Source organism: Calliphora vicina, chromosome 1, assembly GCF_958450345.1.
Source record: "Calliphora vicina chromosome 1, idCalVici1.1, whole genome shotgun sequence".
NCBI classification, from domain to species: domain Eukaryota; kingdom Metazoa; phylum Arthropoda; class Insecta; order Diptera; family Calliphoridae; genus Calliphora; species Calliphora vicina.
Window position 1 is genome coordinate 108,417,930 of NC_088780.1, and position 27,916 is coordinate 108,445,845.

The window sequence follows — 27,916 nt, forward strand, 5'->3', positions numbered from 1 at the left end:
GATAAATTTAAAAACTGAATATTAATAAGGCCTTAAACCATTGGGTAGAACTAGAGGAGCAAATAAGAGTAAAAATACATTGATTTACATGTACATATTTTGTTGTTGCAAGACTTAGGTGTTTTGTCTCTATGTAACGCTTCTATGTATATTTTATTCTATGCGTTAAATCTTTAAATTGTTCAACAATTCGTTTTTTAAAAAAAATATTAATACACTGATGTATGCAATTTTATTAATAACAGTTGCCCGTTTCCATCAATAATCTTAATTCAATTTTAAAGTCATTTTGAGTCATACTGTTTTGTTTATAAAAATAACTTTAATTGTTACACAGGTTTTTTTTTTTTGTTCAACAGTTTGTAGTGGTGATCTATTAAAGTGATTAAAGTTTAATGGAAAGAAAATACTTTTGTTTTATTTAGCTTTTTAATTGTTTTTTTATTCATTAATTATTACTTAAAGTCATGTACAGAATACAAATTTAATTAATATGTATATTACACAAATAAGCGTGGTTGTATTTCAATTACTTTTTTGTTTTGTTTTCACTAAAATTTAAATATACTTTGCCTACTATCCCCAACGATTAAATATTTAAAATTTTTACAAAAATTATAACTCTAACGTAAATATATTATGTATGTGAGTGAGGATGATCACCATAAAAGAAGTTTGTTTTTATAGTCTGCTATAATTTTGTAATTTATTTGATTTTAATCATAATTTTTAATTATTAGGCCATATTTTTTTATTTTATTTATAAAACTACATTGTAAAGTGAGTGAAATGTTTGGAATCAAATAAAATAGTTGAAAAGAAGGAGTGTGGGAAAAATTAAAACAAAACGTTATTTTAAATAAACATACATACAAACTATATAGCAAATTAAAACAAAAACAAGTTTAGATGTAAAAAAATAATCTATTTATTTTTATGCACATCCCACCCTCTTCGCTAATATTGGTACTCTTCCATTAGGTTCTATTCCTGATTAATATTTTTAAAAACATAATTTACAACTAATACGAATATAGCAAAACATATTACAATTATTATATTTGATTGCCAATTCAAGTACGAATTTGATAAGCTTTTTGCCGAATTTGGATCTGCAACAATGACACCATTGGCATCGTTTACATTTGCTGTCGCGCCGTTTACTGCTATCCGGCCTCTTACGCTGCCGACTCCGACAATGCCGCCATTCGCTGTGGCTTTAAGGCCATTTGTACTGTTGGCAATTGTTCCACTTGCGGCTGCATTTAATGCTTTCAGTTTTTGTTCCTTTTCTGTCTGAAGTCTTTTGTTAATCTCTTCGCAAATCTCGGGAAATAATTCAACAAAATGGGGATTTTTTAAATTAAATGCAAGCGATTTTTTGGCGAGTTGTTGTTTTTCATAATTTGTCGTTTCGATTGAACCTAATGTAGCTGTACTTTCCAACTAAAAAATATGAAATTCGAAAATATTCACAAAGATTAAAATGATTTTTTTATGATTTAAAAAAATTAACAGACCATAAAGCTTAATAAACCAGTAAGAATAGTTCCCACACACCAAGTTGGATTCCACGTATCTGGATGGAAGTCTGAAATTGAGATTAGTAATATGTATACAATTTTGTAATTTTTCTTAAAATAGTGTAAACTGTTGTAATCAGGATGGTCAAACCCTTAGAAGTGCTAAATATACATAATTTAAAACTAGAAAGAGTGTTATATTCGACAGTGCCGAATATTATTCACTCACCACTAATATATTACTGGCACTGATTGCTGTGCGCTTTCTATAAAAACATTTATCTGGTTTACACAAATTGGTTAGTTTAATATTTTCTATTATAAAACTAACCTGTAACATTGGATAATGTATTTGCCGGATGTGAGTTTTATATAGTAGATATATATAATTATCAGTTTTGCCAGGAGCTGGCAAAAAAAAGCTATATTGACTTCAAAAAAAGGCCAGAAAAAGTTAAACCGCTTTAAAAAAGCAAAAAAAAAGCTAAAATATTATAAATTAAGAATTTAGGTTTATATTTATTTTTAAATAAAAACTTAGAAAATATGTTCATAAAATGCATCTGCATTACTTAAAGGAAGTACTAAAAAGTTAAATACTAGATTAACCATGTCAGAAAATGTACATTGTTGGTTCTATATTTGTCCATTTGTAGTTTAAAATATTCCGCCTCTGAGTATTAATCTTCGTAATTTCATTAGCAGTTTAATTTTTCACTATCAATATGACATAATATATTTTTTGGTTTTACTATTTTAGGTGTATTCTCAACGGATAAATTATTATTATTTTCAATTGGATCAAATTCCTTGCATTGTATTACAAACAAACACAAACTATTTAGAAGAAATTTTAAATCAAAAAACAGCTTTGTTGGATCCGCTGAATTGCTTTCAAATGATTTATTTACTTTTTGTACTTTGTGCAGTACTGATTTCCAAAAAAGATGGCTATTTACAGCCATCGAGTATCACAAGCCTTCAAGAGTTTGTGGGGCTCTTGTCCATTATATAACGATGAATATACACATCTGCTCAAAATAATAGATACACCTAATTGGAAAAAATTTAAATGGCGGTAACATTAAAAATGTCCTCGCAAGCGTTAAGAATACATCATATTATTAAAATTTCTATCTGGCAATGTCATGTCAGTCAAAAATCTGGCAACTATTTGCTTTCATGTTGATTTTTAAAAACGAATTTATTTGAATTACAAAAAATTATTTGCTCATAAAAATAGATACACATCAGTAATTTGTAATTTGTTTATATACATTTTTTTTTTTTGTGCAATTTTTTGTTCCTATTTACGTGAAACAGTAAGTATAATTTAAATTTTAGCAACAATTTTATAAAAAATAGGACTCTTTTGAAGAAAATGGGACGAAATCATCATTGTACCGAAGATGAGAAAAAAATTGTTCAAACGATGAGAAATCAAGGAAAATCATTACGGGAAATAGCAAAGAGCATAGGAAGATCTTTACATTTTGTCCAAAATGCTTTATCTAAAAAACAAAAAAGAGAAACTCGCGGTAGACCAAAGAAAACCAGTGCAGAAACAGATAGGCGGATCGTCCTTATGGTTAAAAAAGACCCTTTCATATCATCGAAAGCTATTTCTGCGGAGCTATGTAACGAAATCAGTCCACAAACAGTTCGTCGTCGTCTTTTACAAGCTAAATTGCCGGGAAGAATTGCCAGAAAAGTGCCACTAATGCGCCAAAAAAATATCAAGACAAGATTAGAATTTGCTAAAGAGCACTTACAATGGTCCGGGTGTGAAGACGAAAAAAAATGGAGAAATATTTTATGGAGCGACGAAACAAAAATAAATTTGTTTGGAAACGACTGCCAAAGAAATGTACGCCGACCAAAAGGAAAAGAATTCCACGTTAAATTTACAAAAAAGACGGTAAAACATGGCGGGGGAAACATAATGGTTTGGGGTTGCTTTTCATGGAATGGTGTTGGTCCGATATTCCGAATAGAAGATACCATGAATGCTAGTGGGTATAGAGACATATTGGAAAACGTAATGCTTCCATATGCATCGGAAAATATGCCATTAATATGGACATTCCAGCAGGACAACGACCCAAAACATAGTTCAAGATTAGTTAAAAACTGGTTCTTGGAGAATAACGTACCTGTTTTAAGCTGGCCCAGCCAATCCCCTGATTTAAACCCAATAGAAAACTTGTGGAGTGAATTAAAGATAAGGCTTTCGAAGGAAGTTTTCAAAAATAAAGACGATTTATGGGAGAAAACGCAAAAAATATGGTACGAGATTCCATTGGAGAAGTGTCAGAACTTGATATCCAGTATGCCCAGAAGAGCGGAGAAAGTTTTACAAAACAAAGGTGGATATACTGGATACTAGCTTTACTTTAATAATAAACTAATTTTTTTAAGATAAAATTTATTAGCTTTTGTTTAATAAGAATTTTTAAAAATGTATCTATTATTATGAGCACCAAATTTTTCGAAATTTAAGAAATTTAATTTACTTTATAATATTTATTATTAATTATGAAATATTTTGTTTTTGTTTTTTACTCTCCTTTTAACTATAAATAAAAATCGACTGAATTTTTTTTATAATTTTACAATATACCATTATTTTTTTTCGTTTTTAAAAAATAAATTTTGGTGTATCTATTATTTTGAGCAGATGTGTATGTAATACAAATTTTGTATTGAAAGAGATTTTGCTGGTAATTTTAGTTTTCAGATATAAAATACTCTATTTTATTTTGAAACACTTGGTATTAGTAATTGTTATTTGTTTTTTTAATACTGCACAATTATTGAGTATGTTGAAAAGCTAAATGAAAAACAGTAATGAATTAAAATGAAAATGGCTCACAAAATTTAGCCTTTATATTTATTATTTATTTACTCTTAATTTCGAAATTTGGTGTTTAGCTTTTTTTAATTTCAAAAAAGGCTATTTTGAAATTAAAAAAAAGGCTAAGGCTACTGGGTTTCTCACAGAAACCTAGTAGTAAGATACGTTATACATACTGGAAACAAATTTGAGTTAAATTTTTTATCAATATCGATATTTTTACGCGATAAAGTATTTTTCGGATGTGAGCCTTATATGGGAACTATAACTCATTAAGGGATGTTTGTGCAGTGATATCTATATATCTTATTTGCCATAGCTCCCATTATGGCAAATTATGGCCTGATCGTAACAAATACCAATACATATGATTTTTTAAATTACTGTTCGATATCGCCATTTATAAGATTTTTTATTAGGTTAATATGTCTTTCAGAAGTGGTCCTATTATGGGACCTATGACCAGTTATGGAGCGAGCTTCATAAAATTAGGTTCGTCGATTCTTGTGTACATGATAGAGTATCCAAAACCTAAACCGAAAACCGGTCAACCGGTTTTTTCATCTTTGTAAATTTATATAGAAAATTTTACAATATTTCGTAGAGATATAAAATAATTGCATAAAGATAGAGCCTTAAGATTTAAAAATTGCTAAATTTCCGAAGATTTAGTAGTACACAATTCTTAACACATTTCCTATTAGTGTCCACAAATAAGAATTAATTTAAGGAGGCCTTTTTCATATTAAATAAAAATTTAATATAAACCGGTTATCCGGTTTTTTGAAGACAAAACCCGAAACCGTTTAACCGGTTTTTTCAAAAACACACTTTTTCGGTTAAACCGGAAACCGGTTTTTTAAATTTGCCGGTTTTTTGGATACTCTAGAACATGAGTATTATTGATGACGACTTTGTACCTGATTATGATATTTATAAGAGAATTTGATTTTTGCCTTGTTCCTAATATGGGAGCTATTCTTCATAAAATTTGTAACATCGATTTCTATGTACATGAGGATTATTTGTGTATAATTTTGACGTGATAGCGATATTTATAAGAGATGTATGCGTAGTTAAGTGATTTTCGGAAATAGTCCTTATATGGGAGCTATGACTATTTATGAACCGATCTTCATAAAATTTGGTACGGCAATTTCCAAATACAGTGTAAGCTCGGTATTCGCGACTACCCACTGTCGCGACGGTCCGGTTATCGCGATGGCTTAATTTTGAACATTACAGATTCTATAATCGCGACAGTTAAAGAAAAACGAGTTCTGTTTTCGCAACTTTTATCTGTTTTTTTTTAAATTTGATTACAATGTTTTTAAAAATAATGTAATAATGGCCCTTAGTGTTATTTCATTTAAACAATTACTCTTTTCGTTAAGTTAGGAAAAAAAGACAAAATTCTATAATCGATAATTTCTTTTCTTCACAACGTTTCAACACCAAATTAGTTTCAAACGAACGTCTGATGTACCTACTTTAAGGCCCATATAAAATTATCTGCCGAGATTTACCGAATAAAAAAAGAACAAATAATGAGTGATAAGACCACATTTCACGAAAATTTTTATATATGGCTTAAAACACCCGAAAATAAAAGGCTTGACCGTTCCGTAAACCATATTTGTGAAAAAAAATAAGCAGTAGTAGTTCCAATTCTGATATTGATTAGATTTAAGCTAGATTTCTGATCTACACACAAAGAATATTTGGGGAAAATTTTCTCGAGGCCATATTTTTTATTTATTTTATTTATTCAAGTAATACAAAGCCTTCAAGGCCAAACTTATTACATATTACTTAGCAAAAATAAATAACACAAATAACTTATTAATCTGAATATTCTTATTTATAACGTAATGTAAAAATTAAAAAGAATTTGAAAAAAGCAAAAATAACACGAGTTTACAAATCAAACATTTTTGTTTGCTCATGGAATGAAACTTGTATTTTTGAGAAGAGCTAGGAACGCTAGTTAATTGACCATTTTTTGTTTCCCACCTATACGTCAACATTTTGAGATATATGGGTTTTTATTTTTCACCTGCCCTGAGTACTACTAATGCATACTGTAGTGTACCGAATTGTAGTAATTAAATATTTATATAGTTTTTGGGTACTCAATACTCTGGCGAAGCTACTAGATACTTTCAGAGTTGTATTCTTTTGACACATTCCAAAAAAAAATAACGCGGAAAAAATAAATACTGTATAAAAGTACATCGTTCCTGTAGATAAACGTTAATAAATCGCTATTAAATACAAAACCCTAAAGTAAAAACTATTTTAAAATGTCTTCTAGAAACTGTAAAATAAACCCAGACTATTTTTGTTTTATTTGCGGAAAAATTATTCAGTCAAATCGAGGTTTTCCTATAACATTAACACTGCAAAATGCTTATTTATATTAAAAAATTTCGTAAAAGCTTTAGATAAGACAAAACCAGCATTTCAATATTTATACAGCGTGTTCCCGAGTCTTTCTGAGGCTAAACTAAAAGAAGGGATATTTGCGGGTCCTCAAATATGAAAAATTTTGGTTGATACCAAATTTGAGTGTCTATTAATCGATGTTGAAAATGCAGCATGGAATTCTTTTAAACTTTTTGTTTAAGAATTTTTGGGGAATAAGAAAAGTCAAAATTACAGAGATATTGTTGCGAATTTATTACATAATTTTGAACTGATGGGTGTAATTATATCGCTCAAAATTCACTTTAACATTCTCATTTGGATTTTTCCCGGAAAACCCCGGACACATGAGTGACGAACATGGAGAGCGTTTTCATAAAGATTTGAAGTTTTTCGAGAGGAATTATCAAGGTTTTTGGGATCAGAATATGCTAGGAGACTACTGTTGGAGTGTCGTGAGGGAGACAAATGAAAACAATTATAAAAAGAGGACTAAAACACTTCACTTTTAATTTTTTTGTCCTAATTTAAAGTACATTTTTATATGTTTCGTTTTTAATAAATATCTCAAAAGTTTGACGTCCAGGATTTTTTTTAACATTTTTTCCGAATTTAGAAGACCTAAATACACAAATCCCCATATGTTTCAATTCATGAGCAAAAACCTTGTAAACTAGTGTAATTATAGAAAAAAAAAAACAACTATCGTGACAACAAATTTTATAAGGACCCAGAATATACATATAAATGTACCCCATCTTTTTTGCTGGTGGTTATACAAAATATGGAACTCATTTACATAAAACAATAAAATCGTTAATATTTCCTGAAATAATTATTCGATCTGAAATGTTTTGATATCATTTAAAATAATTTGAATTCCCAATTAGAATAAATATGTATTTTTTATAAAAACTCTCAGTCTAACATTTTACACCTATGATAAGGAAAAATCGGTGACGAAAATATTATTTTCTGAGTTGAAAACACTAAAAACGCTTATATTCTTGCCACAAACACAAAGTATAGTTTCTGGCCGAAATGAGCATTATTTAATCATTCAATCATAACTTTGGTTTTTTAGTTTTTGTTATAATTTTCATGTCCTTTTTGTGTTAATAAAAACGTTTGTTCCAAGTCAAGAACTTCTAGGTTAGCAGACCTGTTACACTACATAGCATATACGCTAATAATACATTATAATACCACCTTACCTGATATACTCAAACACAGACGGGTATTTGTTTTAAAGCGTCCATTCGGTGTCAACATATAAATCGATGGCGGCTTGAAGGGAAACTCTCTGGGAAACAACAAGGTACCATGATAATAACCACCATAATAGGGAGAATCTTCAGGTCCTTTAACAACATAATGCCATTCTAAAATGTTATTCGGTAAGGGTTCTGCGGTGATATAAGGCAAGGGGTCACGTTTTAAACGCATATAATCCTGTTTCATACGTGAAACAGCTGTGGGCTGTTTACGGCCCGATGAAGAACTGGGCATTTTTTTAACTTCCATGACTCCACTAAGCAAAAGTGACTAAACTGGAAATTGAACAGCTAAAAAGAACCAAAACATTGTTAAGAAAATAATATTAAAGCAATTCAATAGCTTGCAACAAACTTTAAGGAAACAACAGCAAAAAGTACACGTGTCTGTTTTCACAAAATATAATAAAAACAATATAAAATAGTAAAAGCATTAGAGATAAATATTTATCTGATATATATAAATACTAGTATTTGTTTAATATGACACACTTTAGTAAATTTGTAACTAATCCCCGTAAAAAGAAATCATTTTCATGTCTTTGTTGCTATAAAGCTTCCAAACTCGCCAAGAAATAACTAAATGAAGTATATTCTTCAATACTTTTATTAGCATATAATACAATAATATATGTATGTAAAAATAAATAATTTTTAATTTTTTATATTTTCCACTTTGCCCTGACCTTCGTGTTTTATTTTTCTTTTTTATACTGTTGTTTTCTAGTTGTTGTATTCTCTTCTTAAATATAAACAATTAATGATACTCAATAGGGGAGCGTCCAGCTCCCCACAAACACCCTCGTATTTACCTTTTTTGTGATGCAAACAGACTTATAAACTTGTATTTCTCAAAAATTGTATTTCAACAATTGTAGTCTGCCACTTTTAGTTCACTTCCTTGTTATGGACGTCTTTACCTTAGGCTTTTGTCAACAATTTTATTGGTATGACCACTTTACTGGCTCGTACATATGAACGTACTTGGGTTCAAGCGTAATTAAAACAGCAATTAATAACAATAATTTAATTTGGTTAAAATACGTAGTAGAGTTATTTCATTTGAGTAGTTTTAATTTTGCTGCAATTTCTTTGTTTAGTTGTCTTCTTTACTTAGTGCTTTTGTAGTGATTTTTACTGTTTTTTGTAATAGTTTTTTGTTTGTTTTACAATATTTTGCTTGTGTTTTTTTCACAAAATTTCACTAGTATTGAAAAATTTCTGCATTTTCTTTAATAAATTTTTAGTGATGTCACGAGTTTCTAGCGGTATCGATAAGTTGTTCATTATCGATATGTAAATGATAACTGTTTTCTTAAGAGGGGCGTTACTACATCAAAATGATAATAGTGTCAGAGTTGGGAGCATAGAATAAAATTTAAAAAAAACTGGCTTAAAAAAACTTATTTGTATTCAATTCAATATTGCTTTCTTAAAAAGGAAATTATATTAAACATCGGTGAATATTATATACATATATCATATTCTAAAATTATTATATTGGTGTTTGTTTTCTACAAAATAATGGACAAATATTAAAATTTGTTTTAATTGGATTCGCACAATTTTTGTTAAGTATTATTTATACTCATAATTTATATATATGGGGGATTTTATGTCAAGTAAACCAACTTTTGAAATCGATATCTTCCGATTGGGATGACATTTTGGCCATACATGTATTTTTTCTCATCCATGTAACTTATTAAATATTGTTCTTAGCAAAATATATCCCAAATAGTATAGATAGCTTTTTTCAAAATGGGCCTTTTTTTCAAAAGAAAGCTTAGGTTTTTTCCTTTAAGAGCTTTTATAATGGAAACATAATCGGATGAAATTAATTAATTTACAGGTCCTCTTACCAAACTTAAAACTAATTGGAAAACTTTTTGCGATTTGATACCGTACTAATGAGTTTTAATAAGAACATAATGATTGTTGTCCATACATACAAATCCATAAAATAATATGGCGTCTTAAAAAGTACCATTCCTATCGTGATCATGAGCATTAATTTTATAACACAATAAAAAAATGTTTCTGTATAAAACAGAAAAACATAAAATGATAACAAAGCAAATAAAAAATAAAAATCTGACCTAAATAAATAAATGTCAATATAAGAAATTCTATTATCTCTTGCAGGACACTCCTACTTTTGATCGAACAATATTTAACGGATATTGTAAGTACAGATCATCAAAAAAGTTTTACGAATATTAATTTAATGTGTAAGTTTAAATGGCTTTGGGAGTTTGAGTAATACAATAAAAATTGTATATGTACAAACAAAAATAATGTCTTTATAATAATATCTAAAGCATTAACAAGTGTTTTTCATTTTACTACTTGTTTATTATTGAAAAATGATTAAAACTGATAACAAATGGAAATGAGAAAATCTTAGATTGTGGTGTCTACTCCAACTCAAACATATGCTAGTTATTTACGTATTGGAATACTTAACAAAAATGTATATTTGTTGTAGTACAGAATGAAGAATACAAAAGCACTGCCTTATCTGTGAATGAATTATTTTTTTGTTTTCAGGGGAGCGACACAAACAAAAACGCCTCGCTATCACAACCTTAGACAAAGTGCAAAGAATTTAGTATTTATTTGACTTTTTGCAATTAAAGACGTAATTTTCTTGAAATTCTTTTTTATTTTAAAAATAACACTTTTATACGAAATTGTAAAATAATAATGAATAAAATTGGAAAAATTGGTTTCTTGGGTGGTGGTAGAATAGCCCAAGCTATGGCTAACGGTTTTATATCAGCCGGTATTTATAAAATTGAATACATATATCAATTTCTATTCTAAAATAACTTGTATATTTAATTAGGTTTGACTAAAGCCGAATCAATTATAGCTAGTGTACATCCCGCTGATTCTATATCACTGCAATCATTTAAGGTGCAAAAGTGTAACATTATTTTAATTGAATTATTTCATAATTAATTAATTAAAATTATCTATTATATTATTTATAGAAACTTGGCGTAGAGACTTTAACAAAAAATGACCCGGTCATTGAAAAATCGAATATTATTTTCATTTCTGTTAAACCACAAGTTGTTCCACAAGTTTTGGCTGAAGTCAAATCGAAAAGTGATGAAAAACTATTTATCTCGGTAGCCATGGGTGTGACAATAAAAACACTGGAACAGGTAATAAAAATAATAATAATTCACTCACACTTGGTATGTTTAATTTTAAGTTTATCTTCGAAAATATCTTTAAGGTTTTTTTGATTGAAATGTGTTTATTTATCCTTTATCTACAAAATTGTCAAAGATTATAAAAGCAAATAACATTTTTATTACTTAGAAAATACATAAAGAATTTTTGTGTATATTTATTTTTAAAAATCGGACAAACCTGAAATTGCCTTTCTCTATTCCAATTTCCTTTTTTAAAGGGCGTATTTACATTACACTTTGTTAAACAAAATAATATATGTACTCGCCCAGTGAATTAAATTTAAAACGACAGACTTATTTTACAATCGATTTCAGAAAGTGAAGCTTTTTTCAATTGTGATAAACTATGCTTATGGAATATATATTCCAATGCACGCAAATGTATGTATTTTAATTTGAATTGATTTAAAAGTTTATATTTTTCTTTTTAAAGCATTTATATGAAAGTTTTTTTAAATGATTTTTTATTGTTAACTAATTTTCTTATTTTTAAAGCGCTTTGAATATTTTGAATTTAAAATACAATACAAAAAGAGAGTAGAGTGGAAAGTTCCTTAGCAAAACGTATTTTCTTATGTATTGATTATTTAATGCTATAATAATATTATAAACCAAAGCCTTCAAGAATTCGATTTAGAATGGTGAAAAAATATCTTAAGTCTTGAAGAGAATTTATTCCAAGTTCTTCCAATTCTAACTAAAAACAAGCTCTCATGTATAGCACATGTTATTCTTGGGAGTATTTTTTATGTATTTCTAGAACTGTGGGCACAATCTTATGAAATAATATTAACGTTCTATTATAGCAACCAAAAAATTAATGTTTATAAAATTAAGTATGATCGTAAAAATGTAGCTTATATACATATACAGTGGTGGCCAGCTAATTAAGGATAAAAATGTTTGCTTAATTTCATGTGATTCTCAATTAATTTTTCAAATATTTCCAAAAATATGTATGCATAAGGACTGTTTTAACACACAAGTGTGTTTTATTCAACTGCGTCAATTCATACATATTCACCACGAACACATAGGATTTTTCTACAACTTGACCAAAAAAATTTTTTTTTAATGAACATATTTTTTAACATTTATAGGTATCATTATATTTTTATTATTATAAAATATTCGGACCAAATTTCGTATTATTAGTTCCATTAGTTTCGGTCATATCACGTGATTAACAGCGGATGTTCGCTGAGATGGATCAACGTATGTATTTCCACATATCTTTTTCCATATAGTTGTACCGTTTTTTTCCAAAAATTTTTGAAAAACTAGAAATATTAAGGACTGAGATCGAAAAATTTTTAACATATGTACATTAGGTATATAACTAATTTTGTCGAAATTTATTTTTTTTTTGCAAGTGTGAGGCATACTTCCCTTATTTAAAAATTATCTTTTGAAGTATGTCCGCAGTTATTATTAAAATGAAATATATTGTATTTCAAAATAATTGAAAAACTTTAATGTGTTTGGTGCTTGAACTTTTTTAACCGCGAAAAAATAATACCATGGTTTTTTATTTTTTTTAATGCTCTATTCGACTATGCTATGCTAATTTGCATATTTGCAAAAATTGTCAATAGTTATATCTCTAATGTACATATATGTTAATAAAAATTAAACTACCAAACTTACAGTTTTGAATCTTTTTGATTGGAATTGGACAGTGGACACATTAAGAAGTCTTATGAATGGAAGCCTCTTTTGTAAACATTCCTTAATGTAAATTTCGGTATTTATAGAGCCCTTTGTAACAAATGTTTGACTTTTTTACCGCAACTGCATATTGCTTGCCAACCAAGAACTTTTTGGGAAATTGTGTCTGCTTTTGTGTCCTAAACTTTTCTTAAACATTCCCTCGAGCATCTGCAACATAAAAAAATTGACCCAGAAGCTGCGACAAATTTTCCATACATATATTTCGTCATCCATTATGCAGCAGGCATATTTTTTGTATAAAATTTGACTTCAATTTCCGTGCTCTGTCTTTGGCCTCTAAATTGTTAGCAGAGTTCCTGTCAGGAACTTTTTGAGCCTTGTATGCTTTTAAACCTGCATTGCCTTTAATTTTCGTACTAATAAAAATAAATTGTATAAATTGTCCCTAAATAGCTGGCCGCCACTGTACATGTATATAAGCTACATTTTTACGATCATACTTAATTTTATTCCAAGCAGATAACAGTGATTAATAATATACAGCCCAATTATGAATAAAAAATTCCACGGGAGTTGTTCCCCGGGAGTTTTTTCTCATTGAAATTGAATAGGAAAAATGAGAAAAGGGAAAAAACTCCCGCGGAATTTTTATTCATAATTGAGCTGATAATATCGGTCCTATTGATAAAAGACATCAAAAAGAATATTTCATTATAGCACTGTGAATTATTTGAATCCAATAATGTATTGACTTTATTCTTGTTTTCAGAATCTATCACCCAGTTCCCGCGTTATACGAGTAATGCCGAATACTCCCGCTCTTGTACAGTCGGGATGTTCAGTATTTGTACGCGGCTCTAATGCCACTGATGAAGATGCTCAAAATACACAAAAGCTATTGGAAGCCATTGGAACATGTGAAGAAGTCGATGAATACCTATTGGATCCCATAACAGCTTTAAGTGGCAGTGGTCCGGCATATGTATTTGTCATGATCGAAGCATTAGCTGATGGTGCTGTACGTATGGGTATACCACGTGATATGGCATACCGTCTGGCCTCCCAGACCGTTATGGGTTCTGGACATTTGGTAAGAGATACGAAAGAACACCCAGGATCGTTAAAGGACAATGTTACAAGTCCGGCAGGATCGACCGCAGCAGCGTTAAAGCATTTAGAAGAAGCTGGTTTTAGAGCAGCTGTAGCCGGTGCTGTAGAGGCGGCTACTCTAAGATGTCGTGAAATGTCCAAAGATCAATAGAAGAGAAAAAACGTTAAGTTTAGGAAATTTTAATTTATTTTTATAAAAATAAAACATTTTATTACTATTAGAAAATTCTATACATAATCTATACATATTGTTATTTGAAAAGGATTTAAAATTTCTTCTTTTTCTTTTCTCTGTCCATGGCATTAAGTTCGCCTTGCTGTAGAGAGGCTTCGGCATAAATACGTTTAACCTTTTCGCGACGTTCTTTGTCACTGTAAAAGAAAAATATAAAACATATTAGAACATTTTCGATTACATGATTTACATAATAAATAAATCAAAATATTTAATTTATTATCAAAAAAACCCACCTTTGTAATTGTTGTGTTATACGCATTTTCTGCAGGAACTCAGTATCACGACGTATTTCACGTATTGCACCTTTAGTTTCTCGCTTAATTTTTGCCATAAGTTTAACCTTTTCTTCTTTTTCGGCGGTCAGCTTAGGACGGCGTTTATCATCGTACACTGTTTCGATGCGAGGTTCTAATAGACGTAATGCTTTCGGTTTCTTTTCTGGGGGTACCAGTTTTGTAAGAGTTTTTTTGGCTAGCGATTCCAAAGCTAATTTTGTGTTTTCAAAATTCTCTTTTACATATGCGGGATAAGCGCTCAGTGGTAATTTTTCCAACATTTCTAATAGGGGTGTTGCTAAAAAGTTGCAACCAACATTTTCATTCACTAATGCAACGGCGTCTTGTATTAATTTCAAACACTGATTCAATGATCTCACTTTGAAATCATTGGAAAATGTTTGTGTTACTAAATCTTCAGCCTTTAAGGGTTCTTCTTTAATATCAATGAAATCGTTTGAATCTTCAGGTATGGCCAGTAGTTTACTAAGAATTCCTTGATTTTGGAAAGGAGGTAGAATTTTAATAATCTCCACTGGTCTTTTAGGTATACTGAGGAATACAATTCCCAAAAGATAGTTAAGGGCAGCTGGTAAAAATCTTTTAGAGATTTGACCATATTCTAAACTTAAAGTAACTAAAAATAGACCCATAGCGATTTCCTGGCGGCTTCGCACTCTCGATTTCGATAAAATATGTTGTACAAATATATAGCAAGGCGTTACAATTGGATGTCTAAAATCCGATGTTGAACATAGATTTGATACCAATTTCAAGTAAATCAAAACTTCTAATGAAGGAAATTGTTTAGAGTTCTTTTTGAATTCGGCATATTTCTCCTTTATGACATCTAGCAAAGTATTAGACATTCTCTCCGGATTCAAGTGCATCAAATCATAGAGATGTGGCATTATTGAAGATAGAAATTGAAAGTGCTCCCGTATATCTTCTTGACTGGCATCAGAGAATTTTTCATTTATTATTTGTAACAGAAAAGCAAACAGTTTAACTATTTTTTCACGATTTACGCCTTCCAATTTTGGATGATTGCATTTAATTAGACGTTCTATTATGATTGCTTGATCTTGAAGTTTGTATTCATTTAAAAGCTTTGTAAACTCATTATACGTTTTAGGCATGTCAATTGTAAATGGAAGATCAGTTCTTTCAACGTTTATTGTATTTTCTTTTTTCTTTAGTTTGTTTGCAGTTTTCTCTTTTAAGGCTATTTTTGCCACTTCTTCATCATCATCTACCTCCGAATCGGTAACTTTTAAATCACTTAAATCATCCTCATTTTCATCTTCCTCTCCATCATCTGAAGATTCTCCTTCAGCACTTTCATCATCTTCATCTTGACTTTCTTCTTCAGCAGCATCTTCTTCCGTAACGCCGTTTTCTTCATTATCTTGTTGCTTGCCACCCAATGTACCTTGTTTTAAATAGTATGAGATATTAAGATTGTTAAGCTTCACTACGAAGTTTACTTACCTTCCATAGTATATGTCAAAGTGCCCACTTCGTCGTCCTCACCATAGGCAAAATAGCCATCATCTAAATCATCGGCAGATCTGTGTTTAGGTTTTTGAGTTTCATCATCTTGTTCGCCATCAGCTCTCATGCGTTTCATACGTTCTAGTTCCAGCCTTTCTAAACGGTCTTTCTCCTTTTTAGCCAAATCTTCTTCCGATAAAAGTTTATCGGTTACAACACCTCTAGGTTCAAATATCAATTCCTTAGCTAAACGATCGTAATCGTCGGGATTTGCTTTTGCTTTCATCTCATTTTTAGTCATTTTGCCCACTAGACCCATTAGATTCTTATAGTTGGCATCTAATTTTTCAGTTAAATCAAATAGCTCATCTTTTTCTTTAGCAATTTCCACCTTCCGACGTTTTTGTTCAACAATCATTTCCTCTATAGCACTTTTACGATCTTTGGCTGCAGCATCATCATCACCACCAAAATGAGCCGCTTCCGTAAATTCAGCTGTAATTCGAATTAAAAAAAAAAACATTAAACTACGTAGTTTAAATAATAAATATGGAGAAAATACCATCCAGCCCTTGATCTTCCTCTGCTTCATCATCAGATCTTTCATCTCGGAACTGCTCGATTTCTTCCAATGTTTGTCCACGATGTGTCAGCACCTCATCATCGTTTAAATTAAAACGCGATTGTTTCGTTTGTTTCATCCGTTCCATTTTGTCTGCCACAAAACGGGCATTCATTATTTCCTCATCTATTTGATCGGCATTTAAATGTCTGCCTATACGACGATCTTTAAATTTGTTAGTCTTATGCTTATCCATGAATTCTTGTCCCAATGTTTCCTTGCGCCTTTTAACAGCCTTTGCCCTGGACACACCAGGCAAACCTCTGTCGTGTTTACATGTCCTTCCCAAAATTTGGAATTTCTCCTTGTTCATGTGAACTTCAAAGGGATTCAAACGTTTCGATGTAGCTGGAACGGCAGCAGCGAATGGATTTTCCTTTTTAACCGCCTTTTTGGCATAAACTGCATCAGCAGCTGAGTTTTTACTTTTTTTAACCATTTTATTTGCACTTTAAAACTCTTTTATATTAATATTTCTATGATTTTTTTTTATTTTTTGTTAAAATAATCTAGTTGCATTTTCAACACAAACAAAACCGATTAAATGAACTCGCACGTGGTAAACATTAGCACCAGCTGATTTGTCCAGAGTTGTATTTAGCAGGCGTTATTACACATTTAAAGTTAACAAATAAAAATCAAATAATAAATAAATAATAGAAATATCGGAAATACAAATAAAGAATAATACATTAAAATTATATTTTTATACAGAAATTATTCAAAATTTTAACCTGTAATTTCTGTATTAATGTGAAGTGATGCCAAGTCAAGAAAATTAAATTTTTTTCTAACTATCAACAATAGCAATATTGAGTGTACTATAACACTGGGTCTACCATAAAAAAATCTGATTACATTTTTTTGCACAATTTGTACTAAAATTGTTTTCAAGTTGCGTGCAGCCTACGTAACAGATTTCAATTTTTATAAATTTTGGTAAACAGTATATGTAAAAGACTATCAAGAAAAACTTGATGGTGTGGCTGCTGTGTAAACCATGTTTTTTGACAACTCCTTTAACAGTAAAGGCCTAGTTAGTTTGTACGTTCCGTTCCGAATCAGCTGTTTTTTTAGCATAGGGAAAGTTGTGTATGTCGTTAGTTTTTCTGTATCGTTGCCGTTCTGTTGTGGATGAATCTGTTGAAAACAGAATTTTGTCCGCAACGTTAAGTCCCCTTTTACAATGCAGAAATTGAAAGGCAGACAGACGAAGCTTGTGGGCGAGGAGTTGAAGAGGTAGAGTGTATTTTACACAGGTTTAGGTTAGTTCAAAAGAGAATGAGAAAAATGTCTGCCTTTCAATTTCTGCATTGTAAAAGGGGACTAAGTGACAGCTAAAACAGCTGATACCATATATACTAGGGTTCTATAGCTGCAACAAAAATTCGACCTTTCGACTTTTTCCGTTTTTTAAAAAGTCGACTTTTCGAACTTTCGACTTTTGGTAGTTTATGAAAAGTCGACTTTTCGAACTTTCGACTTTTTAGTTAATCGACTTTTTTCGACTTTTTATCATTTCTTGTAAAAAAATACATGGTTTATACATTTATTGATGCGCCTTTTGTAATGTTTAGCAATAAAAATTAAATTTATCAAGGCGATAATAGTTAGAATAATGTTGTAAGAATTTTGTGTAGAAAAAAGCTTTATTTTATAAACATTATAGAACCCTAATATATACACAAAAATGCCAACAATATGAAAGCAGTGGTGCCAACATTATTGAAAGGGAAATATTTTTTATTAACAAAAGAATAAAAAATATAATATTTTCAAAAAAACATTGAAATTTAATAAAAAAAAAAAATAAATTTCTTTTAATGTATGTACTATGTATGTAAAAAAAATAGTTTAAATTAAATCATTAACAAAAAATATTTGTATGTATTTATAAAAATGTTCACAATAATATGTTGAAGGTCTAAATACAAAAAACACTAAAAATAGTAACAAATTCACCAAGATGGTTTTTTTGGTTATTATTTTAAAAACAGCTGATACGATCTTACGGAAAAACTAACTGCAATAAAACAGCATTCAGAACGGCACAGAACAGAAACGTTACAGAACGCATGTGTGATTGTGCAAAATTATGTATGTTTTGAGTTTTTGCAACTGTTACTTGCTTGTGTAAATGCCAGGTAACACTAGCATCATGTTAGTGTTAATGTTATGCATTTCATGCTTGTTGTAGACCCAGTGTAATAAAGAAATGTTTTAATATAATTGTTTGATAATATGTATATGTGTTTTATATAGTAATTTTAAACAACATGAGAAAAGGAACATCAAGTACAAATTTCATGAAGACGTGTTCTCCACTCCTTAAACAGTAACATAAAGTTGGAAATAAAGTTCCGATACCCTCATCTACACACGAAATTTGTATACATAACATCGTCTGAATAACGAAATTATTCTGTTTAATTTATAATTTTTAACATAACTAATTTTGTTCTGCTTTGTTTTTGCAAAGAAAAAAATACAATAAAGAAATAATCCAAATTGATAACTTATGTTACAACATTATTACTGAGGCAGACAGATTAAGATTTATTGCGAAATAAATTTAAGCAACTCAATTTTACAATTGCGAACATAAACATTTCGAAACTAAGCCCCTGTCTATACTTGACAAATATTCATCATAACAATAAATTACATTTGTCGTCAAGACAAAGTTGTCTAAGCAAAAGCACTAACAATTTTATCATAACGAAGCAATAATACATACTAATAAATGGAGACTATACCTGGTAATTTTTTATTTAGAAAACCATTTTGAAGTTTATCATGATAAAAATTTATCAGGTATAACCAGCGGCTAATGTTATGTTACGTGATATTTATGACAACAAAATTGAAAAAGTTGCCGTTTTTGCTGAAAATCATCTGGCAGCATCGTATGACATTTCTATATTATAATCAATGTGGCATCTTAACATAAAACGTCAAACTACTGCAGAACCGTCGCCATTTTTTTTCTTCACCTCGAAAATTTTTTCAGCTGCTCCAGTTTGTTGAACGTGTAAAATTAAAGAAATTGCATTTATTTAAGAAAATATAATAAAAAAAGTGAACAAATTGGCACTAATTCGAAATGAGTGATATGGAAATATCCTCAATGGGTATTACTCAGAATTTACCCCCAGACTCTTACGACACCGTGGCAAATATGGGTGCTCCATCTGGAATTATCTTGGAAGATATTTATCATGAAAAATCTGATAATAAAAAATCGAAAAGCTCAAAGGATGGTCGTTCTCCATCAAAGTCGAAAGACTATGGCAGAGATAGAGACAGGAGCGATAGAGATCGTGAGGATAGGGACAAAAGTCGAAAGAAAAGGTACGTTGATAATGATTTAAATACATACATATGTATGTATGTATGTATGTATGTATACTAATTGACAATAATTTCATTATAAATTGTAATTTGATTTTCTCTCCTAGGGATCGTTCCAGGGACAAAGAACGTGAAAAAGATAAAGATAGGGATCGTATACGTGACCGCGACCGTGACAGAGAACGTGATCGTAAACGTGAAAGTCGAGAACGTAGTGATAGAACCAATGATCGTGACGCGGACCGAGATCGTCATCGTAAAGATCGAGAACGTGATTCACGTTCACATCGTAGTAGATCTCGGACATACGATGGCTACGATGCAAGACGTGGTGGTCGGCGACGTTCCCGAAGCCGTGATAAAGATCGTGACCGTCGAAGGGATTATCGTGAAAGAGATCGAGAACGTGAACGTTCTCGTAGTCGTAGTCATGACCGTTCCAAAAGACGATCTAGTCGTGATCGTACTCGCAGTCGTGAACGTGATCGTATACGCCGCAGTCCTTCACGTGAAAGATTCCCAAATTTAGTTTTGGCACCTATAAAGGAAGAGGTACCACAAACACGTTTTGACTTGACACAAACTATACAGGAACTTATGAGCAGTACTTCAAACAATAAGCACTTTGCTGCCCTATTCAATTGCAATAACAGCAACGATTCAACTTCAAATGGACCAACAGAAATGTCACGTTAGTTTTTTCATATTTTATAAATTCCCACAATGTTTTAAGTTAATTATTTTTTTAATGTTTTGTATTTTTAGTAGAAGAAGCTGCTGAACGTAGACGACGTAGAAAATCTCGTTGGGGTGGTACTGAAAATGATAAAACATTTATACCCGGCATGCCGACTATATTACCATCTACATTGGATCCTACTCAACAAGAAGCATATTTAGGTAAATTATTTACAAGTTTACAATTTTATTTTATTTTTTAAGTGTATTTATTTTTAAGTTTTAGTCTTAGTTATTTGTAAAAGAAACGTAAGTGTAAATTTGAAAACATTAAATTTAGCATCTTATAATTAGGCTGGTTTTTATACCTTCACATTACATCCAAGAACAAATCGTGCACAATATTATGGAATAAAGGAGTCATCTATAAAGGAATTTCTTAACGTTAAAAAAAGACAAATTTCTCTTAAAAATTAAAAATAAAACTAATTATATAATCTTCGTTTTCTTTTTGAAGGCATCTTTTCCAAACGATTGAAAAACGTTGAAAGATAACTCTTTCTACTTGGATCAATAGAGTAAAGCATGATATAAAAACATGGGAAACCCATCATGATGATCCAGCAACAGATATAATTAATCACTTTTACTAATAACAACTTCTTTTTAGTTTTTCCAGTTTTAGTCAAATCTAAATTGTATATAATCTTACTACATTTTTGTGTGTGTGTAAATATGACCCATTTAAATATGCTAAATAATATTTATAATTTATTTTCTCCAGTTTTGTAAGTACTCCTCGTGTACTCTAAACAGTATGTTCATCATTGACCGTTTATTCGAAATACCCGAAAAAATTCCTTACATCTCGTACATACATATGTAACAACATTATTTTTAAAACGTTTTTTACAAAAAAAAAAAAACAAAATTAATATTAATTCATAAATTTATATAGAATGATTATTAATTTACTAATAACGAGGCTTTGCCCTTTTTCTCTCTCTTCTTTTTTCTTAATCTGTCATTATAATTTCAGTTCAACTACAAATTGAGGAAATAAGCCGTAAGCTGCGCACTGGCGAATTGGGTATACCACAGAATCCGGAAGAAAGGTTTGCATCTTTAATTAAAATTCAACTCTATTTAAGCAAAAATCTTTGTTCTTATCAAGCATCTCAGCCTTTAAAGCTTAGTTCGTTTTTTATGGGCGAAGGATCGTTATTCTGTTCCAGCATAGGGACAAACTCTTGGGCATGGAAAACGAAATTATAACAGGTTTTTGTGTGATGTTTTGTTAACAAACAATTACATTACATTTATATTTTTTTTATTTTTTAATTATGTATTTTATGTCTTTTCGAGGGCTATAAATGAGAAGAATAGTAATTTAATTCAATATTGCTTAGCTTTTAGAGAAATATTATTCGACAAAATTTTTCGAATTGATTTTAGTATATTTCTGTTCCCAAAATGTTAAATTAAAACTGAAAATTTATATCTAAAGCGTAACCCATTGCGCGGTGTATTTTATAAATACTGTAAAATAGAAATGAATTAATAAAGGAAATAATTCTACATAATACTGTACAAATGTAGAAAATATACTAAAATTGTAGGTTCAAAACGTGAGGCTTTTTCAACCATACTGCAAGTTATATAGAAAACCCACTTTTTTATTAAGTGAGTCAAAATAATGAAAATAATTATGTTTCTCGTACTTGTAGGTTTATATTTTCTTTAATGTTTTTTCCTCGGAATAATATTAAATATGAAAAATTTTGTGCTAATTCGTTTTTTATACCTCGTATAAAATTATTTGTTAGTGAGTAGTTTGTAAGCCATATTTGGCCCAATGGGCTTGGTTAATAAATTGTATTAATTACAAAAAAAAAATTATTTTAGATAAGGCTTTAAATGTAAAGTTAGGATAAACAGGTATTTTTTATAAATTGCTATTTTTTCTTCATTAAGACAATCAGGAGATACATATTCGAGTATGTATCTTCAATAGTAAAACTTGTTATGTGTGGGAGTAACTGATATATCTGTTATATTAGTTTAGCCATTTTCCAATGCTAAATTAATGCAAAATTGCAAAGAACACGTCTCTTGAATAAACACTACTTTTATTATTCTAAACAAATTTAAATAAATATGTTTTACTTTTATAGTAGCTTAGCTCAAATGGAAATAATAAATCAAATTCTAATGAGTATGGCTTTTTATTTCAAATAAAAATACTAATTCTATGGCTTTTAGATTACTAAATTTTTAAAGAGATTTGTAACACATTAAAAACGCGATATCGAATAAATCGAGATACGCATTTTCTATATCAAGCCAACGATTACAATTTTCAAAAGTTCTAAAAGTTAGATGGAATATTTCAAGCTAAATCCCAAAAAAATAAAGCTAAATTTAGCCCGAAAAAGCTAATATGTCACACTGCCAGATACAGTGCAATATTATGTTCGAAAATTCGACATAAAATTCAAAAATTCGATTTTATGTTCGAAAAATGTTTAAAGCTGTTAAAATAATCTGTATATCATGTATAAACCTGATGACAACGCAATATTATGTTGGAAAATCAGGAAAATAATGCGACAAGCTTTTATATCATATAAGTTGTATAATGTAATAGATAACGTGATTTTAAAGTCCTTTTATAGCAATTCTATAAATCGTCACCTGAAATGTAAAAGGGCGTAACAACCAAAAAATTAAAAATTGAGTTTTTAATGGATATTGATACAGCGGATCAACGTACACTCCTTCACAAATTTTTAGCTTTCTATTTTTAAAAATAACGACTTTTTCGAAGAAAGAAAATCATATTTGTAACCCCAACACTTTAAATTTTATTATGTTTTTTGTCTCTCCTGTAAAATTTAAAAAGTGTTGATTGGCCCTTTTGCATTTTAGGTGACGGAATGCTTGTTTTAAAAATGTTTTTTTTTTATTAATTTCATTTAATTTCAAAAAACATTTTAAGTTATGCACTTGGCCAAAATTTGTTTTCGAATGATTTGTGAAATTTAAAAAATATGTATTGTGAAATTCGATTCGAAAAGCATACAAATTCGAACGAATTTCAAAATAATTCTCCTGAAGATTAAATTTAAGTCGAAATTAACTCTTTGGTGAAAAAAAAAATATTTGTCCAATTGTCAGTCCGAATCTGTATTTCGTTATATAGGACTTCGAAATTTCTATCATTAGATATCATATCTATGTTGAATGACTTAATAATCCAGATATATATTAAAAATAGGTCGAAAATCTCGGTAGTTGTGGTTTTTTGTTTATATTTCAACCATTTGTAGGCCGATTTTCCCGAATTTAAATAGTAACCTAAGTGGTTTACATGTATATACATATTAATACAATAGTTTGTAAGTAAGATAGTTTATAATTCCTATTATATTTACCATAATTAATATCAAGTTTTATTTCAAGTGTACACCTATTTAGTGGTAAATATGGCTTAACAAAATTGTCTAAATCAGTAGTTTAAAACAAAAAAATACTAATTAAACAATTTTCCTCCCTATTAGATATCTAGGTAAAACTAAACAAACACAAAAGACAAAACGTATAAAAGTTAAAAAGAAAGGGGTGAAACATAAAACCACCAACCCATCCATATACAGTCTACACATGTAAGCAAGCAAAGTACATGTTTTATTTTTAACAGATAAACATAAAAAATTTATTAATTAAAAACAATTTTCTTTTTTCCTTAAGGAGGGTTAAACTATATAAAAATATTTATTACATAGACCAAATGGCGATCGTGTAAACTGTGCTATAGTAAAGACAAAACAAGTCATGTCACACTGTCTAAGAAACAGTAAACCAGAAATAACAATCAAACAATCAAAGAAACTGAAAAAATGACTAATCTTATTTAAAACTAATGATATTAATCAAAATTTTTCTTTTTTTCCCTTCCTCAACTTTGAAAACAGCTACAATATATTAATTGAATAATTGAACAATTAAACTAAAATAATTTAAATTTAATTAAAATTTGCAGGATCATAGAAATTAGGATTTTATTTTTATATATACATAATAAGTTATTTTTTTTGTTTAATATTACAGCTGTAAAACAAAGGGCTTTTAATTATAAACTATTTAACAATATTTCGTTTTCTTTTATTTGTTTATTTATCAGGTCTCCCTCTCCGGAACCAATTTATAGTTCCGATGGCAAACGGTTGAATACACGTGAATTCCGCTATCGCAAGAAATTGGAAGAACAGAGGCATCAATTGATACAGAAAATGCAGGCCGTTAATCCTGACTTTAAACCGCCAGCAGATTACAAGTGAGTTTTAAATTGTAAAGTTAAACGATTTCTTTTTAACAAATTTATTTATTTATTTAGGCCACCAGTAACACGCGTTATTGACAAAGTTTTAATACCCCAAGAACAACATCCTGATATTAATTTTGTGGGTCTTTTAATTGGTCCTCGTGGTAACACATTAAAAGCCATGGAAAAAGAAACTGGCGCTAAAATTATTATCAGAGGTAAAGGTTCTGTCAAGGAGGGCAAGGTGGGTCGCAAAGATGGTCAACCTTTGGCTGGAGAAGATGAGCCTTTGCATGCTTTCATTACTGCACCCAATCCCGAGGCGGTAAAAAAGGCTGTCGATAAAATAAAAGATGTCATAAGACAAGGCATTGAGGTGCCCGAAGGTCACAATGATTTGCGACGCATGCAATTGCGTGAATTGGCGCAGCTTAATGGTACACTTCGAGAAACAGATTGTCCAAATTGTGGTTCGACTGAACACAAGTCTTGGCTTTGTCCTGATAAACTAAATGTCACCAATAGCATTGTTTGTACTTCATGTGGTGGAGCTGGTCATATTTCTAAAGATTGTCGCAGCAAACGTCCTGGCGCCGGTATTATGGGTGAAGTGACCGAAAACTCTCAAGCTAAAATTGATGAAGAATATCTTAGTTTAATGGCTGAATTGGGCGAAGGACCACCGCCCTCAGCCGCACAAAAGCCTTCGGCTGATCCCTTAGCACAAGCTCATATTAATAGAGGTTATAGTATTTTTGATAAAAAACCCAACACTATGCAAGCTATTCAAGCACCACCACCAGGACCACCAAGTGGTATGCCACCGGCTGGTTTAAATGTTATAGCACCGCCACCACCAATACCACCAGCATGGGGACAATCATCGAATGTACCGCCCATGGGTATGCCACCATTAATTCCGCCTCCACCAACATCACAGCCTCCACCGCCAGCTCCGCCACCAGTAATGCCTTGGATGAATGCTGCCCAACCTCCTCCACCAGGTGGTGATCCGCCACCACCACCCGGTACTGGCCCATTACAACCACCAGGCACTGGAGCTATGCCACCATTACTACCACCCCCACCAGGTACTGGACTTCCAGGTGGTTTGCCACCATGGCCCGGAGCGCCTGGTTTAATGCCACCAGGTTTTCCAGCTTGGGGTGCAGTACCTGGTGCCTATGCACCTCCGCCACCACCACCCCCTTGCGGCCCACCACCACCAGGTCTGAGTGGGCTATCTCAACCGCCACCACCACCTCCGCCATCCGCATAAACAGTGGAGTGAGTTGAAGCAAAATTCTAAAGTGAATACGAAAATCTACAAAATTAAAACTTTGTCAATTGGTTGAGGACTTGAAAAGTGTTGCAATCAATTAAACCGACAGACAGTCGACAATGAATAAATAGTATACATCTACTATCTCTTAAAGTAAATTTAAGTATATATATTTAAAAAATAGTTTGTGTTTTATCTTTTCCATAAAACAAGTAGAAAGCTTAAATTTCTACTAGTGAAAATTGAATTTTATCGAGTAATTAAACCAAATTAGTAATGAATCAAAATTTAAAAAAACTCAAGCTATTTTAATAAATTCAATTATATTGCTTTAATTTTAAATTGACTATGCAAATGCATACATATATATGTATGTATCACTAAAGCATAATTGGTAGAAATAAATACAATTAAGATGTTTCATTTTTAATGTAAACAAAATATTTAAATCCTTACATTTGACTATAATCAATAAAGTTTAAAGTAAATTAAATTCTTGCTTAAAGAAACATAATTAAATGAAACATAAAAAGTGAGGTTAAACGTGTTTAGTTTTATTATGTCCCCAGAAGAAGTACAGAAGTGGCGCTCTACGCCGACGATATGGCTATGGTAGTTCAAGGCAAACTCTCAAACGTGGTGATTAAAAGACTTCAAAAAAATCTCCAGAAATGTATTAACTATTATAAAATATGGAAAATCAAAATAAACACATAAAACTAAAGTTATTCGGTTCCCTTTTAACAAGTCCCCAAAACGTGTTCCATCTATTCCACTTCGTAGCAAGAGTGGTTATATAATATAGTAATATTGTCACATATCTCGGGGTCAAACTTGACAAAAAACTCATATTTGCAAAACATATTGAGCATATCGTCGACAGAGCCTCAAAATGTTTCAGAGATCTCTATCCCTTACTCAACAAGCGATCGCAGCTCAACTCCAAAAACAAAATCATTATATATAAAACTGTTATTAGACCCATTTTGCTTTACGGGTGTTTCGTTTGGGGTAATTCAATTAAAACACATATCTAAAAGATTCATGTGGTCCAAAACAAAGCTCTAAAAATGATCTACAACCCGTGATCTCCATGTAAGATACGCACACCCTACTATAAGGGAAATAATAGACACTCAGAATCTTGCATTTTTAAATGTCGTAATTCTAAGTATGAATTGATAAGAAATCTCTCAGAAGATACGTGATAGTTTACCTCAGTAAACTGACAAAGTGTCGTTGATAAATATGATTCGTGTTCTCCTGAAACAACTCAATCCCAGATATTAGACAAAGGTTTTTCAAACAATTTTTCCTTTAATTACAATTTTAATATTATGCATTTTGTGCTCTTATAATTTTTAATAACGATTTTTATGCTGAAATATCTTATGTTAACAAGATAGTAAGTAACTAATTAAATTGATTTTATATATAGGCATAATTAATTGCCTGAGTGTTACTTCTCTTTTTAAAAAAAAAAAAATTATATGATATCTATATAAATAAAAATCAAATGTCGTTCGTTGGTAATTGCATCAGTAGAGAACGGCCGGACCGATTTAGACCGATTTTTTTTCACAATGTTGG

At 30.4% G+C, this 27,916-nt stretch overlaps 4 protein-coding genes across 6 annotated transcripts; 2 read left to right on the forward strand and 2 right to left on the reverse strand.

Moving 5' to 3' along the window:
* Window positions 1-904: 904 nt before the first annotated feature.
* On the reverse strand, window positions 905-9,300 carry LOC135963551 (ubiquitin-conjugating enzyme E2 J2). 2 transcript variants are annotated; one of them, XM_065515463.1, is made up of 4 exons: window positions 8,888-9,300; window positions 8,016-8,366; window positions 1,521-1,591; window positions 905-1,446 (listed from the first exon to the last, which is right to left on the reverse strand). In XM_065515463.1, the coding sequence occupies exons 2-4, from the start codon at window positions 8,323-8,325 to the stop codon at window positions 985-987; spliced, it is 843 nt and encodes a 280-aa protein (XP_065371535.1). In that variant the 5' UTR covers window positions 8,326-8,366; window positions 8,888-9,300; the 3' UTR covers window positions 905-984. The 2 variants fall into 2 exon arrangements, with proteins under 2 accessions (XP_065371535.1, XP_065371536.1); XM_065515464.1 differs by lacking the exon at window positions 8,888-9,300 and adding an exon at window positions 8,762-8,786.
* Window positions 9,301-10,702: 1,402 nt separating this feature from the next.
* Window positions 10,703-14,300, forward strand: P5cr-2 (Pyrroline-5-carboxylate reductase-like 2). Its single transcript, XM_065515466.1, has 4 exons — window positions 10,703-10,860; window positions 10,924-10,994; window positions 11,072-11,248; window positions 13,722-14,300. The coding sequence occupies exons 1-4, from the start codon at window positions 10,782-10,784 to the stop codon at window positions 14,211-14,213; spliced, it is 819 nt and encodes a 272-aa protein (XP_065371538.1). The 5' UTR covers window positions 10,703-10,781; the 3' UTR covers window positions 14,214-14,300.
* l(3)07882 (Nucleolar protein 14 homolog l(3)07882) lies at window positions 14,227-17,203 on the reverse strand. The gene is made up of 4 exons (XM_065515465.1): window positions 16,632-17,203; window positions 16,067-16,564; window positions 14,534-16,007; window positions 14,227-14,434 (listed from the first exon to the last, which is right to left on the reverse strand). The coding sequence occupies exons 1-4, from the start codon at window positions 17,128-17,130 to the stop codon at window positions 14,329-14,331; spliced, it is 2,577 nt and encodes an 858-aa protein (XP_065371537.1). The 5' UTR covers window positions 17,131-17,203; the 3' UTR covers window positions 14,227-14,328.
* A 2,515-nt stretch (window positions 17,204-19,718) lies between these two features.
* SF1 (splicing factor 1) lies at window positions 19,719-26,819 on the forward strand. 2 transcript variants are annotated; one of them, XM_065515468.1, is made up of 6 exons: window positions 19,719-20,042; window positions 20,150-20,733; window positions 20,811-20,942; window positions 21,760-21,835; window positions 24,904-25,056; window positions 25,117-26,819. In XM_065515468.1, the coding sequence occupies exons 1-6, from the start codon at window positions 19,795-19,797 to the stop codon at window positions 26,321-26,323; spliced, it is 2,400 nt and encodes a 799-aa protein (XP_065371540.1). In that variant the 5' UTR covers window positions 19,719-19,794; the 3' UTR covers window positions 26,324-26,819. The 2 variants fall into 2 exon arrangements, with proteins under 2 accessions (XP_065371540.1, XP_065371539.1); XM_065515467.1 differs by having other exon boundaries at window positions 19,720-20,042; window positions 20,808-20,942.
* Window positions 26,820-27,916: the final 1,097 nt, after the last annotated feature.

Coding starts and splice junctions, on each gene's coding strand:
- LOC135963551 (XM_065515463.1), bottom strand. CDS start 8,325: ATGGAAGTTAAAAAAATGCCCAGTTCTTCATCGGGCCGTAAACAGCCC. Junction 1,592..8,015: donor TCTGTGTTTGAGTATATCAG/GTAAGGTGGTAT, acceptor TCTCAATTTCAG/ACTTCCATCCAGATACGTGG. Junction 1,447..1,520: donor CTGGTTTATTAAGCTTTATG/GTCTGTTAATTT, acceptor CATATTTTTTAG/TTGGAAAGTACAGCTACATT.
- P5cr-2 (XM_065515466.1), top strand. CDS start 10,782: ATGAATAAAATTGGAAAAATTGGTTTCTTGGGTGGTGGTAGAATAGCC. Junction 10,995..11,071: donor TATCACTGCAATCATTTAAG/GTGCAAAAGTGT, acceptor TATTATTTATAG/AAACTTGGCGTAGAGACTTT. Junction 11,249..13,721: donor CAATAAAAACACTGGAACAG/GTAATAAAAATA, acceptor TCTTGTTTTCAG/AATCTATCACCCAGTTCCCG.
- SF1 (XM_065515467.1), top strand. CDS start 19,795: ATGAGTGATATGGAAATATCCTCAATGGGTATTACTCAGAATTTACCC. Junction 20,734..20,807: donor TGGACCAACAGAAATGTCAC/GTTAGTTTTTTC, acceptor TTGTATTTTTAG/TAGAAGAAGCTGCTGAACGT. Junction 25,057..25,116: donor AAACCGCCAGCAGATTACAA/GTGAGTTTTAAA, acceptor TTATTTATTTAG/GCCACCAGTAACACGCGTTA.